Raw genomic sequence first — 21,006 nt, forward strand, 5'->3', positions numbered from 1 at the left:
TATAGGAAGTCAGATAATGTCCCCTGCCATAGGATATTTTACAGTAAGTCTTTTATGTCCCCTGCCAGAGGTTATTTTAAAGATAGTCTGCCCAAGGAAACGGTTACAGAGAGTCAGATTATGTCCCCTGCCAGAGGAAATGGTTACAGGTAGTCAGACTATGTCCCCTGTCAGAGGAAATGGTTACAGAGAGTCAGAGTATGTCCCCTGCCATAGGAAATGGTTACAGGTAGTCAGACTATGTCCCCTGTCAGAGGAAATGGTTACAGAGAGTCAGATTATGTCCCCTTCCAGAGAAAATAGTTACAGGTAGTCAGACTATGTCCCCTGCCAGAGCAAATGGTTTCAGGTAGTCAGACTATGTCCCCTTCCATAGGAAATGGTTACAGAGAGTCAGATTATGTCCCCTGTCAGAGGAAATGGTTACAGAGTCAGATTATGTCCCCTGCCAGAGGAAATGGTTACAGAGAGTCAGATTATGTCCCCTGTCAGAGGAAATGGTTACAGAGTCAGATTATGTCCCCTGCCAGAGGAAATGGTTACAGAGAGTCAGATTATGTCCCCTGCCAGAGGTAATGGTTACAGAGAGTCAGATTATGTCCCCTGCCTGAAGAAATGGTGTCAGGTAGTTAGATTACGTCCCCTGCCATAGGAAATGGTTACAGAGAGTCAGATTATGTCCCCTGCCAGAGGAAATGGTTACAGAGAGTCAGATTATGTCCCCTGTCAGAGGAAATGGTTACAGGTAGTTAGATTATGTCCCCTGCCTGAGGAAATGGTGTCAGGTAGTCAGATTATGTCCCCTGTCAGAGGAAATGGTTACAGAGAGTCAGATTATGTCCCCTGTCAGAGGAAATGGTTACAGAGTCAGATTATGTCCCCTGTCAGAGGAAATGGTTACAGGTAGTTAGATTATGTCCCCTGCCTGAGGAAATGGTTACAGAGAGTCAGATTATGTCCCCTGTCAGAGGAAATGGTTACAGAGAGTCAGATTATGTCCCCTGCCAGAGGAAATGGTTACAGAGTCAGATTATGTCCCCTGCCAGAGGAAATGGTTACAGAGAGTCAGATTATGTCCCCTGCCATAGGAAATGGTTACAGAGAGTCAGACTATGTCCCCTGCCAGAGGAAATGGTTGTTACAGAGAGTCAGACTATGTCCCCTGCCATAGGAAATGGTTACAGAGAGTCAGATTATGTCCCCTGTCAGAGGAAATGGTTACAGAGAGTCAGATTATGTCCCCTGCCAGAGGAAATGGTTACAGAGAGTCAGATTATGTCCCCTGCCATAGAAAATGGTTACAGAGAGTCAGATTATGTCCCCTGCCAGAGGAAATGGTTACAGGTAGTCAGAGTATGTCCCCTGTCGGAGGAAATGGTTACAGAGAGTCAGATTATGTCCCCTGTCAGAGGAAATGGTTACAGAGAGTCAGATTATGTCTCCTGTCAGAGGAAATGGTTACAGAGAGTCAGATTATGTCCCCTGTCAGAGGAAATGGTTACAGAGAGTCAGATTATGTCTCCTGTCAGAGGAAATGGTTACAGAGAGTCAGATTATGTCCCCTGTCAGAGGAAATGGTTACAGAGAGTCAGATTATGTCCCCTGTCAGAGGTAATGGTTACAGAGAGTCAGATTATGTCCCCTGTCAGAGGAAATGGTTACAGAGAGTCAGATTATGTCTCCTGTCAGGTACAAAGTGTCAGTTGTCAGGAACAGTGGGTGTGTAATGTGAGGATGAACACCATGACAGGAATCTCACATGACCTCTACAATCTAAAGTGATCTACATGTGAGCCATCAATACATGTACAACTACCAGCTCTACATTCTCATAAACTCCTCGGAATCAAATTACTCAAAAAATTAATATTGAACTTGAATTTAAAATAAAATCAAACCAAACTGTCTACATCAAACTTTTTTCTCCCAAGACTATCAATATGTTGCAGTAATTATGTATATTTATCGTCTACCTTAGCAAGACTTAAATGGTGTTCTGTTTACAACATAGTGATATACAGTAAGGCCATGCTAGCATACCTATCACATGTACAGACATTCAACACAATAGCAAACCACACCTAACCTGTACCAGGATATCCCTCACCAGAACCGTGTGTAATAATTTAACTATTATTTTGTATTTGTTCATTTTCATTATTTTTTTTTATAAAAAAACACCTGTATAGCTATTATAACTCAATTTACAAAAATATCTCTTTGTAATAAATTGTTATTGATAATCACATTGTAAATTATTATTATCAAAAACATCTGTATACTATTGTTAGTAAAAAAAATCTAATACAATATTTTTTTTATCAAATCAAGCTTTGTTGTAGAATGGAATTTTCTGTGGCTTTACTATGACTTTATCCATTAATCAACTCAATGATCTGACGAAGATGAAGTACATTTTATATGTATTTCATAATCAATTGGATACTTGTAAGATAGAACAAAGGAAATAAACCATTCTCCTGGACTAAGTATTAGTATGTAATTTGCTATAGACAGCATGTTGATTTAGAAAATCTTAAGTACTACTGTTGCCAACATAACACAGTTGGGTATTGTGAATGTTTTACATAACATGCATAGCCCAGATTTCTTGAACAATTTTTTTTCTTGTTTTTTTTTGCTTTTTTTTTTTTTTTAAAGCTTATCTTAAAAGTCTTCAAACATCAACATTCTATTTTTCAGTTTTGCTACACGAATTGATTTAAAAAAATATGTTGTTGTTTTTGTTTTGATCAAGAAATGATAAAAGGGATAGACACATGTAAAGCATTGGGAACAAGCACTATGTTAGTCCATGAAACACTAGTTGTTACAGCACAAGTTTCTACACTAATGTGCAGCGGTACGTCACAAAATTGTTTCACACAGCTACTACAGACCAACAATACCTGGATTTGTTCAAAAGGAACTTCAAATGTGAATGACTCGTTATAGTATGGATTCAAAGTACACTTCTTAATTGTCGTCTTCTTCTTCTTAACTCGCTTGCCATTTAACATCAAAGATATCTTAACATAAGGATCTGTCAGACGAAATGAAAATGGAAAAAAAAGGAAAATTTTCAGAAACATCAACAACCCACATAAGAAATGTAAGAAAACTGTAAAAAAAGATAGAAACAAATCATGCATGAGTACCTCAATGCCATGTCCAGTTTTGACCTTATTTGGGGCACAGGTGCTGACCAATGTAGAGGTCAAAGGTCAAAGAAAACACAGAATCTTTGTGTATATTCTAAATTAACTAAAGCAATCTTAGAAGATAAATGAGGATTATATATGTAATAAGCTTGAAAGTCACATTCTCTGTCTACAAAATATATTGAGAAGAGAAAAGAACATTGCCAAAAAATTGAAATGATGGTTGATGAAGATGAAGTGAGAAAAAATTTATCATTTAGGGAAAAAAGTTTTTTTGAAAAAAAAAAAAAAAAAAAGTAGAAAAAAAACAACAATTAGCACATCAATGCTTGGATTAAAAGCTAGATTATAAAATAGCTAAAAAGCAGTATGTGATACAGATAAAGCTAGAGCTGCCAGGTTACTATAATAGATACATGTGGGTACAGACAAAGCTAGCGGCCAGTTCATCATGGATATAAGTAGGAGAGAGCTCTCGTGCACATCTGCTATACATGCAAAAAATGAGCGTTTCTTTGAAAAAAAATGGACGATGAATTTTTTTGATTATCCCTAAAAAATTACAGATCTGGCAAGGTCAAACATGACTGGACATGGCATCACTTCACCAATAGTATAAAAACGCCTTGTAACCATGGCAATGCAATAATAATAATAAACAGGTGAGTGACCAAATACCTGTATTTGCTCAAAGGGGACTTCAAATGTGAATGACTCATTGAAGTACGGGTTCAGTGTACGTTTCTTAATAGTGGTTTTCTTTTTCTTCAGGCGTTTGTTGCCCTGATACAGAGCTATTTTCACATACGGATCTGGTAACAAAACAAAGGTTGAGTACATAGTATCTTTGTTAGAACAAAACAAAATCTATCTGCTCCAGCAGATACTCTCAGCTCCCATGAAATGTGACATCTGTAACATCATGACAGGCCTTAAACTGCCATTCTTATAAACAGAGGATACAGGAGTTGTCTCCCCTGAAGTGGACCAGTATGTAGATCGTTATGAAGGTATTTCCCTATACAAGTACCAGCTTATAGAATCCTGTCTGCATGTCCCTTTACCTGCCAACCCTCCCTTTATAGGATGGAAACTTCCGAATGTTTACCCTAATTTATCAGAAATACTCTTATTATCCATAAACTGGAAATTCGATATTGTCCACAAGAAAATGCAAACCCATAAACTGGAAATGCCATATTGTTCACAAGAAAATGCAGCTAAAGTATGTAGTTTGAAGGTATTTGTGATTTCTAGGTGTATTTGCATGAGCTCCCCCAATGTTGGCAAGTGGGCAGTATATAACCTTAAATCTTGTAGCCAGTTCTTTTGTATTTTTATATATATTTCTATAGATGCTGTTTTCTGCAGCCAGCTTTCAATATGGGTTAATAAATGTGAGTATGGTGACATTCACACTATAGTTTGATAAGTACATAAACCATATACACCAAATTCAACAACAAATCTTGTATGTCAAATAAGTGAAAATGATCATTTCTTCACACATTCCTCCTAGAAAACAAAATCGGCAGCAATGCGTATTGTTGCACTATATTAGTTAACTATTGGCACTCTTATATATGGCAGTACAACCTGTTGGCACAGACATAGTTTCTAAATTATAGCATGGGCCAGTTTGTAAATGGCACTAGAATTCTACAAATACTTTCATCAATTGTTTCTATATATTGCTATTTTGATCACAAATAAGTAAAAAATTTGATATATTGTTTTTGCCAATGAAGATAAAGTCTTTTTCATTTTTGTTATATCAGAAATTCTGCATTGAAATGTTTTATATATTTTCCCCATTATCTTTAGACTTTAACAAAGTCAGGCTGGTTAACAAAACCATGCAGGTGTAAGTCAATGTACACTATTATACGACTGACACAGATTCACCATCCAATGCTCCAGTTGTTTACTTTAAGAAAGTTATATTAGTTTTCTCTTTAGGATTTATATTTATCGCACCATCTATACAGAGAATATTATAGGTAGCAGGTTATAAGTGATTCAAACAGCTTTACCTAATATTTTGTGCTTCATGACCCAACCTATAATTGATAAATACTGACAGAACGTCGTCCGTGTATTTCAGGAGACTTGCAGGTTGGACTACCAATATATGAGCCAAACAATCAATTCTACCTGATTGTCATGCAGAAAATTAATGCATGATGTAACAGAAAGTGGCCTGAATGCTAACATAAAGATCTATTTGTATATAGTCATACATGCACCTAGTGAGAAATTCTAATTCATTCAGAAAATTCATGTCATTCAAAAACGACAAGTTTGAGGTTACACTATTCTAAATGGTGAGTTTGGAACCTCAATACTTCCTGTATCTTACAGGATTGTTAATGTTATGATAACCTCAACACCAATATCTCCATGTATTCCTAAAACACTTGGAAATATTGATGTCCACATTGACAGGTGATCATCATTCAGTTAGAAATCGTGGTATAAATTCAATAATGAGTCAATAGTTAAGATAGGAAAATAACATCAACAAAAGCAACTTTATCCTAATGAATCTTATTTATATATAGATCCCATCCACAGTTATTGATATAAAATTACTTATTTTCCAGTCATAATTACATATGCAGTTAAAATCAGTGGCTATTGTGTTAGGTTTTGCCTTCTTTCCGACCCGACAGCTGAAAATGCTTGACGGGTTTACTTTAACACATCTTAATTTTTACTCAAATATCACAAATATTGCCATGAACATTATCCACATTAATATTCATACTACAAACATATATAATATTTGAAGATTAAAATGTCACCAGAGTGTAACTCTAGCTGACTCAGTTTACAATATGTGATTGCTTGTTACATGTTGAACAAAGTTTCTAATATGCCAAATCAATTAAAAAAAAATATGTTTATTTAAAAATCATTTGAAGATGTTTTTAGTACCAAAATTAACGGTATTCTATTTAAGTCTGGCATCAACAGGTAACAGTCAATCACTAAAAATGTTAATGTACCTGACAGTCCACCGACGTCCATCTTTTTGAGATTTTTGGCCTCCAGTATGACGACTGTCAACTTGCCAGCAGTGGGTACGTATCGCAGAGAGAAACAAATGTCTCCTAATTTGTTTTCCTGTCAAAATGATTTAATTTGTTTGATTTCATAGTGTTTAATTTCCCATTCAGAGTCAGATCTAAAAACTTCACAAACCACATAAATACAAATAACAGTACATGAAAATCAGGCTGCATACAGGAGTCAAACAACTTTACCGAGATATTTCTACTCAGTTTTGTAATTGATACCAAATATTTACAGTTTGACAAGAGTGGATGGTATGGTCTAACACAAGAATGAGTACAGTTTGACAAGATTAGATGGTATGGTCTAACACAAGAATGATATGAGATGATTGTTACCTTCTCGGCATCAGTGTCGGGGCTAGTAAGGTCGCGCCATTCCTCGATGGTCTGACACAAGTCCACTGAATTCATTGGTACCTTCACTTGGCCAATCTGGTCATGCTTGGAAAACCTGTCAAAGTCGTAGATGGAGAAGACCAAAATCTTTTGGCCGATTTCAGCAAACGGGACATTCTGGAAGACAAAATCAACATCAGTTAAAAGGGGAATTCACGTTTTCTAGGAAATGAATAAGCATTATCCTTCATTTTCTGTTTTAAGAAATAAAGCTATATTTAGTGTAGATTTATGACGTGAAATTCTGAGATAACTCATAATTCTGTGTCATGTTTAATAATGTACCTGGGTATATCATATCAACCTGTACTATATATATATATATGACAGCTCACCTTGAATACAAATGTCTCATTGAAGACAGGGTTGAGAGTTTTTCGATGAACTTTGGTCTCATGCTTCTTTTTCTTGTCTGGGAGGAAGAAAACTTTGACGTATGGATCCGACGTTCCTGACATGTCCATCCCTGGTAGGTCGGCAGCTTGTATCACACCAACAGCCAGCTGGATCACAAACATCATTATCATTATGTAAAACATTGGTGGGAATTAAAAAGCTGGTATCAAACTTGAGGATAACGAATAATAAGGAATTGATGTGCGTTGTTTTTACTTGTTGTAAGAAAATTTTCATGTTTTGATATATTTTTTCTACATCCACCTTGGTTATAAACATGTGATGTGTAATGATTTGTGATATCAACCATGCCAATAATTATCCTCTTCCACCTTTTTTAAAGCTTAATCATAGGCATTAGGGATATCTACTTACATGAATATATGGATACCTGGTATATACAGGTCTATATAACCAAACTCATGTTAAAACTAATAGGACTATTTCCCAGATATTTTCATTTTGATGCAATTAACATTTTTTTCTGGATGAAAAGAACGGTAGCACACCACAGTAAGACAGCCTGGCCATGGGCGATTTTTTTGTTAAGCAAATAACTCCTGTATTGTGATATGTATAAAAAATGAAAAAATAAATGTAAACTATAATTGGTATATTCAGTATGAAGTAGTACATACAGGCTTCACATTTATTAAAACAAAAATCAATAAATTGGTTCCGGATTTTAAATATCCGGATTTTCCGAACATGTGTTTACACAGGAAATTTAGTTTTGACTACAGCGCAAAATGGAAGCCCACAGAAAAGGTAAGATAGCGGAAAAACTTAATTTACAACATGTGTCCAAACAAGATTAATTCTGTCTTTGGGATAGAGATATCTAATTTTAAATAGGTTTCAGAAAAAAAATTGTGTAGAGAATTGTGCTATTTTGGGTCAAATATCATAATATTTTGCAATTTTTGAGAATTTTTTAAGCTGTTACCATGGTATTCACAGCTCTAAAAATCACAGAAATTATCAGTTTACTTATCCTTCAGAGCTCTATTAAAATTGCAAATGTTGTACAGATTTCAAATATATATACTTTATTAGAGGTTATATGTAAGGTTAACTGGCAATGTTTACATATCTAAAACATGTGCCATATTTTTCAGAATTTGGCATTTTTACTGTACACTGCTACCTATATACAGGTCTATATAACCAAACTCATGTAAAACTAATAGGACTATTTCCCAGATATTTTCATTTTGATGCAATTAACATTTTTTTCTGGATGAAAAGAACTTTTCGTTATGATTGATGCTTGCTATGCATATTCATTCCTACCAAATTCAAAATGAACCTTAATTAAGAAAACATGTAATTACCTCCCCTTTCTGGAAGTCGTACTCCAGTGAGAACTGAAGTTTTCCCAATTTGACTTCAGACTTCGTGCTCTCTGCATCTTCGTTATCTTCCATATTCACTTGTAATTCCTCTAGGTCAGGTTGAACCTGTCAATACAAATAAAAATTTTTTTTACTTTTTTTTTTTAAACAAAACATCAACTGTGATACTAGATACTAGAGACATTGTCTTGTAATGTGTATATACTTGATACATTTTGAGGAATTTGAGTCAAATTTAAATTAGTTTTATTAATATAAAAATAGGTTGAGTCCTGATTACATTATATTACCAGGTAAGTCATATCTTATATACTGATTATATTACTTATGTTAAGTTATACATGCATACAAATTACATTTAAAAGCTCACTCAAAACATAACTAACAATACTCTACACATTTGTAATAAATTACCTTAATATATGAATAAAGCTTCACGTCCTACAAGTAAAAACATAATGCTTCTTTGTGATGGTTCATATTTGTACCTACTTTTTCTTTAATAGCATTTCCCAGCAATGCCACACTCTTGAGGTCGACAGCTCCTTTGAGGCCTTTCTTCTGGTCTTTCTTTTTCCTCTTCCGACATATACATCTTTTACATATACAGTAGAGACAGCAGAGTAAGAATAGTCCAGCTCCGATGGCGATCAGGACCAATGCCCAGATTGGCAGGCCCACTGTAACACAAGCAACACACATCAGCTTTTAAAGCTACATTTGGTACATTCTGTTCACAATATTGCTTCATCTTAGTCAGGGTTTATTCATTGGTATCTGTTGACCTGTATACTTAACCAAAAACTGACAGTATTTTTCAATGTTTTAAAACCTCTGTTTAGAAATGATGTATAATTATTTTTATGGAAAACATTTGGTAATTCTCAAAGAAAAACAAATCTGAAAAAACCATTAAACTATTACAAGATTTAAAGTATTGACAAAGAGGTCCATGTCATATGCCAGTTATTTTGACCTCAACAACCACTTACAGGATTCTATCTTATCCCAGACCATATCTTTGAACTTGTTGAAGCCTGTAGCTGGTGTGGTGGCGAAGTCTGTGCCGTTTCCGCTGGGTGATGTAACATCGTTGCCTCCTCCCGTGACATCATTGAGAGCGCTGGCCATGGTGGACACCACATCCTTCGATACTGTGGCAGAAAGGTCCCGCCGCAGCCGAAGGAGGGAGTCCTTGTCTAGGACAGGCATTGCTCACACCACCCTACTCTGTAAGTACAAAACATTTGGATAACATGAGTATATCATAATCACCAGTAGACTGCCTAAAACAACACCATGGATAGGAATTGTACAGGAAATGAAAAACAATCTTTATTAAAAACATTGCAAACAATTTCACTACCTAGGTATTTGATTGATATCAGTGTAATGTAGAAAATGTAACTTCAGGAACTATACATCAAACAATTTCACTACCTAGGTATTTGATTGATATCAGTGTAATGTAGAAAATGTAACTTCAGGAACTATACATCAAACAATTTCACTACCTAGGTATTTGATTGATATCAGTGTAATGTAGAAAATGTAACTTCAGGAACTATACATCAAAGACTTACACTCCAGTATCAGAAAATATTAATCTATATAAACCAGCGAACAGTTATTCAGGATGGCCAGCGTACAAAATATCTCATACATGTAGTTGTCTAGAACGCAGCGATGATATGCTGTATTCACTGAATATCTACCTATTATTAGTAAGTTGTATGATATGCTGGGTTCACTGAATATCTACCTATTATTAGTAAGTTGTATGATATGCTGTATTTACTTGTTAACAGTCATATAAAATATAATGTACATGTCATGGTGGAAAACAATTATATTGATTTCACAAGTTGAAATATAAGTAAATAGAATTAATAATTCCATGTCTATAAACTATTCTGTTTCTAACTTAGTAGCCGAGTTTCCTCTGGCCCTGACACCAGACATGGTTGGTGTCAGGGCCCGAGGAAACTCAGGCTACTAACTTAGATGTCCACAAACCTACCATAATAACCTTTACCAACACTCTTACTGCCAGGTGCTGGTTTAACAGAAGTGTTCACCAAACGACATCTTCTACAGTTTTATCAATTCAAAACCTAAGGAGATTTCATTATTGTTCTATATTCACAGCTTTATGAAAATGTGACTATAAGTGTCAAACATCTGAACAATATGTGATACAGACACTCAATATTTCTGATGCCAACGTCCATTTAGTTATCCCTCAGAGAGTTAGCTTGATTGATGGTAATCACAAACCATTGTTATCATGAACTTTAATGCCCGGGTACTGTATAGCACACAACAGGTGTGACATAATTACCACGGGTCAACCACAGGCTATGACCATCATTTGATAGATCAAGTATTAAATCAGCTGACTAGCAATTACAGTTTATATTGGTTAGTATGTTGTACCCCCAATAATATTTTTTTAAGAATATACTTGTATTTACTATAACAGAGCACATGATCATTAGATTTAAATCACTGCCTCCGCTAGGGATCGAACCCAGGACCTCTAGCTGGCTTACTGGTCTTACGCTCAACCGATTGAGCTAAAGAGAAGATCTCTCTGGCCGAGCGGTATATTGCGGCTAAGTATCCATCCATCCCCTGTAACTAATACTTCAACTGATATCTGTGTTGTTGTTACTATACATACAAGTGTAGTTTTAATTATAAAATCAAAATTAAAAAAAAAAAAAACTCCATAAATTTTTAGATATAACAGTAAATGATAACACCCAAAGGAAATACAATATGAAATAATAATGCAGCCTGGTAGAAACCGGTAGCTGTATATATGCTGTGTTGCTGGCCAGCCAAACAGCTAGAAGTTGGATCAATATAAACACTTAGAACATAATTAAATCATATCAGAGGAATTCAAGTTTCATGGCCATTTTTAGAGGAGCTAGTACTGTTTGTCACTTAACTGACCATTCACATAATATATTGGTGTTCCAATCCAAGCGACAAACATTATAAGCATATTGAGTATCAGTAGTAAGGGAATATTCACTGCCTTTGAGGAAACCAATTTTCTAATTACACAAAAAATTAGAACCATGACAACTCAAGAAGGGTTCTTTAAGGACTGTATGTCTGGTATATTATACCTGTCAAGTTTCCTGCATTGGACTGGAGACTCCAGAATATTCAATACAAAAATCAAATTCTCCAGTTTGAAATTAATGACATGCGCGGGTCCAGAATTTTATTAAATTCTCCAGTTTTCTCCCGCTTGGCCCAAGTACCTCTTAAAACGTTGTCCAATATACAGACTCAACCTAAGGGCATATTAGCTATGGTCAGTGACACTAGTTGAAAATACAACATACGTTTATGTATATACATAAATGTATGTTGTTGAATTTTTAGAAACAATGACCTTAGCCTCAGAAGCTTGTTAAACCCCTTGTGTTGTACATCCCCATATAACAGTGTTTTATTAGGTAAAATTTCAGGTTAATTAAAACTTTTGGATTCTGAGATAATCCTAAGTGAGATAATTCACAGGGCACCTGCTGTGCTTTACTTTTAGCATATTGTGGAGCAACATCTAAATTTTTGCAAATACATTGTATGGTTAGAATACCCCAGTGAGTATGAACCTATGAAATTGGTTACATATGGCAGTAGTAAAATTGCATTACAATTTATGACACTACAGCAAGTCTTAATAGAATTTTCTTGTGACCATCATACTTATATTAATAAAAAATGTCACCTGTTATATGATAACCTACTGAGTATGAACACTTCTATGTTTTAATGTCAACACCATGTGTCTCATTTTCTGTAGATTTTATATCTATCTTGTTTTATAGTCATTACTAAAACAGTTAAAACCTACCTATACATCTCAATCTTATCCTCCACAATCAATAGTTGATATCAAACTTTCTACAAATATGACTACAGCACATCAATGGTAACCTAGTTTATTTTTATGCCTCAGAAATGTGGATGTTGATTAACATAATGATATCTAATTGTTCTATAAGTAGTATGAAATAATACCAACAGTATACACATATGGGCGGTATCATGTATCTATCACAACAGTTATGGTTTAGTGTTAGTCTGATTCCAAAATATCTCGTACGTCATAAAAACATAAAAGTTTACTTGCATGGTCACAGCTGGCACGCCCATCCTCTGACATATATATAACCAGGTAAGGCTGATAGGACAGCCAATCAATGGCAGCATGGATATATGTCAAAGGCAACAAAATCTATTGAAAGAATTGTATCACTCATAGTCATTTCAAGATGTGACATTGGCTTCTGATATTCCATAGGAACAACATATGCAAAACCAGAAATGGATCTGTATACCATGATGATCCGCTCACACATATTAAAGAACAAAAGTCAAGGTCTAAAGGTAAAGTCAAGGTCATAGCTCTAAAGGTAAAGTCAAGGTCATAGCTATAAAGGTAAAGTCAAGGTCACAAAGATGAAGTATAGCAATATGCCATACCGATGAAGATTCATAAACAAGTGAAGCTACATGATTGTACAACACTTAGTCCATATAGCTCAACTCATAAATTACTGTAAAACCTTAAACAGACAAAAGAAAACAAAATTGATATGTGAATTAATACATTATCTTGTGGCAGGCTGGTAGCTATACTTTTTATTTCTTCTGAAATACACTGTACATATTTTTCCTCCAACTTATATGGAAATGGAGGTGCAGACTGCAAAGTCTAACTAAAGAAATGTAGTTAAACTCAAAGCCTTAGTAAAGAGAGAAAAGTAGAAATACAGATCACAGTGGCTTCTATGTGTGAAACACAGTGAAAATACATTTACGGCAAGCTTTTTAACTGACAGGAATTGGACCTACAGCTACAAAAAAATGTTGGTCTCCCACATGGAAACAAATACACCCCTTCCAACTGAGCCACAATTTTGTTCATTGAAAAATAATTAATCAACATTTGATGACAGTTTAAATCTAGTTCATGTGAAATATTAATGGACTCTATGTAAGTATGTAAATGTAGTTATTATAGTTTTTATGTAGAAAGACATAAATGAAATAAACTAATTGTTTTATTGTGACATAAAAAAGAAACTCAAACAATTAAGCTTATCTCAATGTCATCTACAATGAAAAAACATTTCCAGCTTAACATCCACAACAGAGACTGCCAGAAAGATAGATATCAGAGTTTGCTGAGCAAAGGGATTTTCCCTACAAAATCTGTGATAATTTCTGTTTCAATTCTGTACATATATATGGTAAAAACAAAATCAGTAGACTCAAAAATAACTCACAACTAATGAAACTTGTGAACAAGAAATCAAAGGAAGGGTTGATGAGCACACTATACTGGGTTGATGAGTACTCTACACTGGGTTGATGAGCACACTCTACATTGGGTTGATGAGCACACTCTACATTGGGTTGATGAGCACACTCTACATTGGGTTGATGAGCACACTCTACATTGGGTTGATGAGCACACTCTACATTGGGTTGATGAGCACACTGTATTTACACTGGGTTGATGAGCACACTCTACATTGGGTTGATGAGCACACTCCTTGACATTGGGTTGATGAGCACACTCTACATTGGGTTGATGAGCACACTCTATCTACACTAGGTTGATGAACAAACTCTACACTAGGTTGATGAGCACACCTGATTTACACTGGGTTGGTGAGCACACTAGATCTGAACTGGGTTGATGAGCACACTCTACATTGGGTTGATGAGCACACTCTATCTACACTAGGTTGATGAACAAACTCTACACTAGGTTGATGAGCACACCTGATTTACACTGGGTTGGTGAGCACACTAGATCTGAACTGGGTTGATGAGCACACTTGATCTACAATGGGTTGATGAGCACTCTACACTGGGTTGATGAGCACTCTACACTGGGTTGATGAGCACTCTACACTGAGTTGATGAGCACACTCGATCTACACTGGGTTGATGATATTTGTGCTCAACAAGACAGCACAGAAACAGAAATTCATACCCCATATATATAATGTTTCTTTAAAGATAATATGACCTTCAGAAAGACATACCAGATTTGGCAAATGAAGATTTTTTTCTGTAAAATTTGTGACAATTTCTGTTTCAGTAACTTATATATATATATATCACAACAGTAACCTCAGGCTAAACTTTCATGAAATATCTTGAAAGTTAGAAATGTATTCTTCAATAATATTTTCCCATATGGAAAGGATATTGGAAATGGAGAATGGTTTTCTTTTACATCAACAAATGTAATTTAGTTAGTAAGCTCGATTATTTGTCAACAAACCTGAAGTGGAGTTACACTGAGAGTGAAGAGCAAATCAAAACAATCCATATGTCCATTGTATAGGTGACATGGATATAGCGACATTATGTGTGTACACTGAACCATCCGAGATAATATCCATCACGTTTAAATCTTGTGTTACACGGCCAGTGTTTACCAGTTTTAAACACCAATCCTGATCAATCCAGAACTGGTTGTTTACAATGTCCAAATGATGAAAATGTTGTGAGCATCACATATGGGTGAATACAGGAAATGGCCAGAGGAATTAAACCTTAACCACATATAAACAGTCCATTTATCTTCAGTATGAATAGTTACCAATATACAGATACATGTTAAATAGATATTTCACAAACCTGTTTACCAAATAAAAGGGAATGACCTACCAGTCATCTCTCCTTCCAATCCCGTGTTAGTTAATCCATGGCATACAGAAAGTGTATTACAGAAAGGCCAGATTCAATAAACCTCCATTTTGCTGGCGTGGTAATATGTAGGATAAAGAATTAGCCAAGCATGAATACTTGACTAGAGAAGTGACCTTTCACAACAGGGGAACCAGCTCACAATAAAGACTTACTCGAGTGTGGATGTATGTGACCATGGAACTGGAAAACTTGTATGTATCCCAATACACATTCCCTGAATCACTTACTGGTATAGACTCCTGCAGTCACTACATGAAGTATATTGATCCCTTCACTGGCCTTGTTGCCTCCCACTCATGCCCACTTTGTATCCCAATACTTTTAGACTTGAGGTTTGTTGACATATGGCAGACAAGGCCTAAATTCAATATACAGTCGGAAGACCATGCATGTCCACATCAGCTCATTATAATGGTGATTTACATCTAACTTGACATTGGTTCTATAGGTAAATACTGCGGATGCTGACCAATTAAGTTTGTTATGATATTTGGACAAGTTCTACTCACATAAGATCTGAAATCAGTCAATAAATCAGATACAATACTGACGAAGACTATATATATACATCAAATCACATGATCAATAGTCGGATCATGATCGATAGTCCGAAAATGATCAATAGTCGGACCATGATCGATAGTCCGAACATGATCAATAGTCAGATCATGATCAATAGTCGGATCATGATCGATAGTCTGAACATAATCAATAGTCGGATCATGATCGATAGTCCGAACATGATCAATAGTCGGATCATGATCACATAAACTTAATGCCTAACACCAATCAAGAAAAACACTAAGGAAAACTAAAGTTTGAACAGAGTCCAAGCAATCAAGGACTTTTTATGTAACCATACAGGAACAATTTAATCTTTGGTGAGAAATATTGGTTAAAACAAAATAAAAATAAAACAATCTAAAAGAGAAATAATGCTATGATCATGCAATTTTAAGATCTCTCAACATCTTATTTATTCATGTGAAGAAACAAGTAATTCTAATCTTTTTCAAATACTTTATTTCATTCAAAAAGCAACTTTATAGATTAACCAATGAGGAAATACCTTTTCTTTTCTAACCAATCAGAATGGTGCTAAAATCAGCACAAATAACTGATGAAGAACAGAAATTACAGTTTAGGCAAGCAATAAAGGATGGCTTGTCCAGCTAGGGACCAAACCCAGAGGGAAATCACTTCAAACAGCACCAACATAGTAAACAGGCGTACCAGTGTTCTCTGTAAAGCTATTTAATTCTGTCCAATTTTACTTCATCTCTTCATACGCTTAGAGTGGATCAATGGTTGCCAAGCGATGGGCTCCTTCCAACATGACGCAAAGAAGTTGTTGTCGTCGGTTAAGCGCTGTAATTATTTTCCATCTTGACACTTCTACGATTCCCGAGTGACTTTTGTCACAGAATGTATCCAGAACCTATGTCAACTACTTTCTTGATAAAAAATCATTATACAAAGCATATGAGGAGGAATAGAGCAGACATATAGATCTTCCTCAGTGGCGATCATTATTAAATGGATGGCTGGGTAATTATACAGCTTCAAAAGACTTATAGACTCCACACACATTTCACTATAGCTATCCAAAAGAATTCTTAGAGGACAATTAAAACTATGGTTATATAAAATGTGACAGTAGCAGACTTTATCATTCAAATTAAGTATAACATATGCTTGAATAATCAGAGGATTTTTGACATTTAGACATATATATATTGATAGATATGGAGTACTGAAGTATTATTGATATAGGTACGGGGTACTGAAGTATTATTGATATAGATACGGGGTACTGAAGTATTATTGATATATAGGTACGGGGTACTGAAGTATTATTGATAGATACAGGGTACTGGAGTAGTATTGATATAGGTACGGGTTACTGAAGTATGATATTTATTACATTTTTACCAGTGAAATATCAAAAATTAGTCATTCTATAAAAGTGATATTTTTCACTAGTGAAGAATATCATATTTTTCACTAGTGAAAAATATCACTTTTGCTGATTTGACCAATCAAATTAAAGATTAGAAAATACCAAAATAATTGACCAATCAGAAAGCCCGACATATATGTCAGCACCTGGACAGGGGAAACTACTTTTTTTGTTTACAAATTATCGCTGTAGTCCTAGTTAGCATACGGGGTAGGGTTTTCGTTGATAAAAAATGTAATAAACAGAATATCTAACAGTGTCTTCAGTAATACCAAATATATTTCACTCATGAGGCTAATATTTTGATATTTTTCACTCGTGCTGCGCACTCGTGAAAAATATCAAAATATTAGCCCCACTCGTGAAATATATTTGGTATTACTGAAGACACTGTTAGATATCCTCTAAATATCTAAGCCGGTGTACCCGGAGAAAAACCAGCAGCCTTTATATGGTCAGTACCAGGCAACTGCCCCACATGGGTTTCAAACTCGTAGCCCAGAGGGGGAGGGCTAGTGATAAAGTGTGACTACGACCCCATTTCATTTACAGCGTTGTATACAAAGAAGTACATGTATATATCTGATAAAGCAGACATTCCTAACTCCAGAACAAATTACTTTTTACATGCAGTAATCTACTGTTTATGACAAAACCAGGTTTGTAGACCAACTCCTGTATCAATAACACCACACAAAGATGTAAAGCTCAAAATACAAGATAACTTTGTAGTAGCTCTATTATCTCACAGGGACAGTGCCTCAGGTAACCATAGCAACACCTATCAATCAGACAGATGTATAGAATCGGATCATGTAATTATCAATTATCAATGTACTTAGAAATTGCTAGGTGACACCACAACTGTCCGTACTGTCCGTCAATATTAGGTGGGCCTCAGTAGATGGGTTTGGTTATATGGACAAGGTTTTCCAATTAAGTATACAGAGATTACCTGACAACATAGGCACTGATCATCACAACGATGTGGCAGCCTCGAGGCTTATAGGATCAATATAAACATCTGACCTTCCTTTCAGTCCAAAAACACCAGAAAACTTTCACTATACAGCGTCACTTTAATATTGTTCATCCACAGTGTAATTATTCCTCAAAACTAGTTTTTTTGTCACTATACAGAAACTTTTTGTTTTTTCGTTTAACGTCCTATTAACAGCCAGGGTCATTTAAGGACGTGCCAGTTTTTGGAGGTGGAGGAAAGCCGGAGTACCCGGAGAAAAACCACCGGCCTACGGTCAGTACCTGGCAACTGCCCCACGTAGGTTTTGAACTCGCAACCCAGAGGTGGAGGGCTAGTGATAAAATGTCGGGACACCTTAATTATAACCACTCGGCCACCGCGGCCCCTATACAGAAACAAACACCAAGGCCAATTTAACTGCACATATAAATTGTTTTTCAAGATCTCAAATAACAAGAGTTAATCTCTTTGATTTTTCATGTACTGCATTAAAACTCAGGTTATTTAACAGATTTGATTAATATTAAAATTATGTACACTGTATTCCAGATTTTCTGTACCAGTAAACAAATAAGAAACATTCCATCTCAAATGGTTTTGTTCAACCACTATTCCACTTATAATTTTTATGATTTGTTAATTCTCAAGAATCTTTTTGAAAGTTGCAGCAATACAAATATATGCAACCTTTCTGATAAAACAAGGAGCATATATAGGAAATGTTCTTCGAAATTCAAATAATCAATGATATATAACTGAAAGCAAAATCATTAATATGCAATCAAATATAATGTTCTTTCAAAATTTCTAATGTGGAATTTATGCACCATGACATCTTCATGTTTTTGACACCATTATAGACACCATATTGTTTGTTTATATGAGGTACCAAGAATTTGAGGACATGTGTGTCTTCTAAAAGTCCAAATCTTCCTCGGGTGACTTTGATGTCCAATTAGTGGTGGGCAGATCATCAATTGCAATAAAAAAATTAATCAACTGGAAATAATTCTAGCGACATTGATCATAAAAAAACATAACCAATCAGTGAAATACCAGAAGTTCCTTAAAAACATTGGACACATGACATGTTTTCAAAAATTCAAAAACTTCCTCAAAAAACCTTCAAGATCTAGCTGTCTAAACAGAAATACAAGAACGTCCTGGAGAACATTGGACATGTTTTTACAGGATCCCGAATTTTTGGATAGCCTGTAAAATGTTTCTAAACAAAGAGATGAGAATTTGAACTGGAGAGCTTTTGTTTTTTGTGTCGGAGAATTTTCTTTTGAGACAGTGTTACAATCAATACCTGTTTTTCTCTTACAGCCATCTTAAGGTGAGCAAGCTGTTGAATATGATAATTTGTACATCTGTAACTATGACTATTTTGGGCCACAATAACTGAACTAGCAATGCAGTAATCAAGTTTCTTTGCAGGGAAAGTACAAGAATCTGAAGTGCTCAAACCATACACTAAAAAGAATCTTTATAGTGTTTATAGGGACTCGACCAGCAGTACATTATTGTGCTTTTCTACCTGATGCAGATCTGAGGTGTTAAAAAAGAACAACAATACAGCCCTACTGGGACACAGAGCATTCTTTGTTAAAAATTTTCTTTAGTATGTTCATTTTATGTGTTAGTTGTACCGTAGAGTTATAAAAACCAGTGAAAATTAAAAATATAGAAAGGAATGTTATATCGATTGTTGATACGTGTTTACCACAACGTCTATATTTCTCAGTCCATATACTTCACCAACATTGCTGAAACATAATAGATTTATGCTGTTTTTTTCCATAAAAAAAGGTTAAGACTAAAGTAAGACTGTGAGCCACCCAGAGTTGTGATAATTTAATTGAAGTACAGTATAACATATAAAAAGACATTTGACTTTCAATAATGATTGAATTAGTATCCCAAATCCTGACGGTTATCTTATATTTTCTACAAGAATGGCACTATACTTGAGGTCTAATATGAGTATCTGATACTTTAATCCTATAATTTAAGTAGCAATCTTTTTTAAGTGCTTTTCACACAGACAGCATTCTGCTGAATTATGATTACATTAATTGCAGAGCATGCATGTGCATTGCTGTTTTTTAAGACAACTATTGCCAGTTTGTCAGTTCCTCACGGCATATATATAAATCTGTGTATATCTATAGTTATGCATGATACTTTCAATATGCCAAACCAAGCACTTTTAAATCTTCTCACAATAATGGAATATTCACTGAATAACTCATTATTATCCCCCGCGAAACGCGTTTGCGGGGGATATTAAATTGGGCTCCGTCCGTGCGTCCTTCCGTGCGTCCGTGTGTCCGTCCGAGATTTTTTTCCGGGCTATAACTCCATAACCGTTCAACGCAGCTCCTTGAAACTTTCTGTATATATCAGACTAGTGCCCTAGTTGTGCCTTTTGCTATTGAGAACCTTCCATTTTCAGTATTTTTTCTGTCACCATGGAAACTTAATCAAAAATACCAAATTACTGTTTCCTTTTGTTTCCGGGCTATAACTCCATAACCGTTCAACGCAGCTCCTTGAAACTTTCTGTATATATCAGAATAGTGCCCTAGTTGTGCCTTTTGCTATAGAAAAAAACAAGAGCTCCGCAAGCGGGAGCATGATACGCCCATCACTGGAAAAGCTACCACAGGATAATGTAATGTCTTTGAGGGGCGTACAAAAATCCCTAATATAGATGTTGAACATATTTGCTTCTTGTTGTAGAGAACAAAATGTTAGAGGAAGAAATTTTCTACATCATACCCATTTTTGGCAATAAAAAAGGCATAACTCTGCAAAAAACTGATCACAAAGTTCCATAATACGAACTCGCTTGAGCTATATTGTGCCATAGAATATTTTTTGTAGCAAGTTTCATAAAAATACAATGATAAATAAAGGC

The 21,006-nt window shown here is 35.3% G+C and overlaps 1 protein-coding gene across 2 annotated transcripts in view; it reads right to left on the bottom strand.

Annotated features, from left to right (window-relative positions):
• Nucleotides 1-21,006, bottom strand: part of LOC117327966 (synaptotagmin-1-like) — a 79,251-nt gene that overhangs the window by 3,940 nt on the left and 54,305 nt on the right. Inside the window, exons 3-9 of one of the 2 annotated variants that reach the window (XM_033885232.1) lie at nt 9,378-9,615; nt 8,878-9,065; nt 8,365-8,490; nt 6,970-7,137; nt 6,575-6,751; nt 6,170-6,287; nt 2,910-3,043 (exon numbers count right to left, since the gene is read on the bottom strand). In XM_033885232.1, the coding sequence (XP_033741123.1) occupies nt 2,910-3,043; nt 6,170-6,287; nt 6,575-6,751; nt 6,970-7,137; nt 8,365-8,490; nt 8,878-9,065; nt 9,378-9,597 (1,131 nt within the window). In that variant the 5' untranslated portion in view covers nt 9,598-9,615. Of the gene's footprint in view, nt 1-2,909; nt 3,044-3,839; nt 3,974-6,169; nt 6,288-6,574; nt 6,752-6,969; nt 7,138-8,364; nt 8,491-8,877; nt 9,066-9,377; nt 9,616-21,006 lie in introns of both variants that reach the window. The other variant, XM_033885233.1, reaches the window with a different exon arrangement.

The sequence above is a fragment of the Pecten maximus genome, chromosome 5 (genome assembly GCF_902652985.1).
Source record: "Pecten maximus chromosome 5, xPecMax1.1, whole genome shotgun sequence".
NCBI classification, from domain to species: Eukaryota; Metazoa; Mollusca; class Bivalvia; order Pectinida; family Pectinidae; genus Pecten; species Pecten maximus.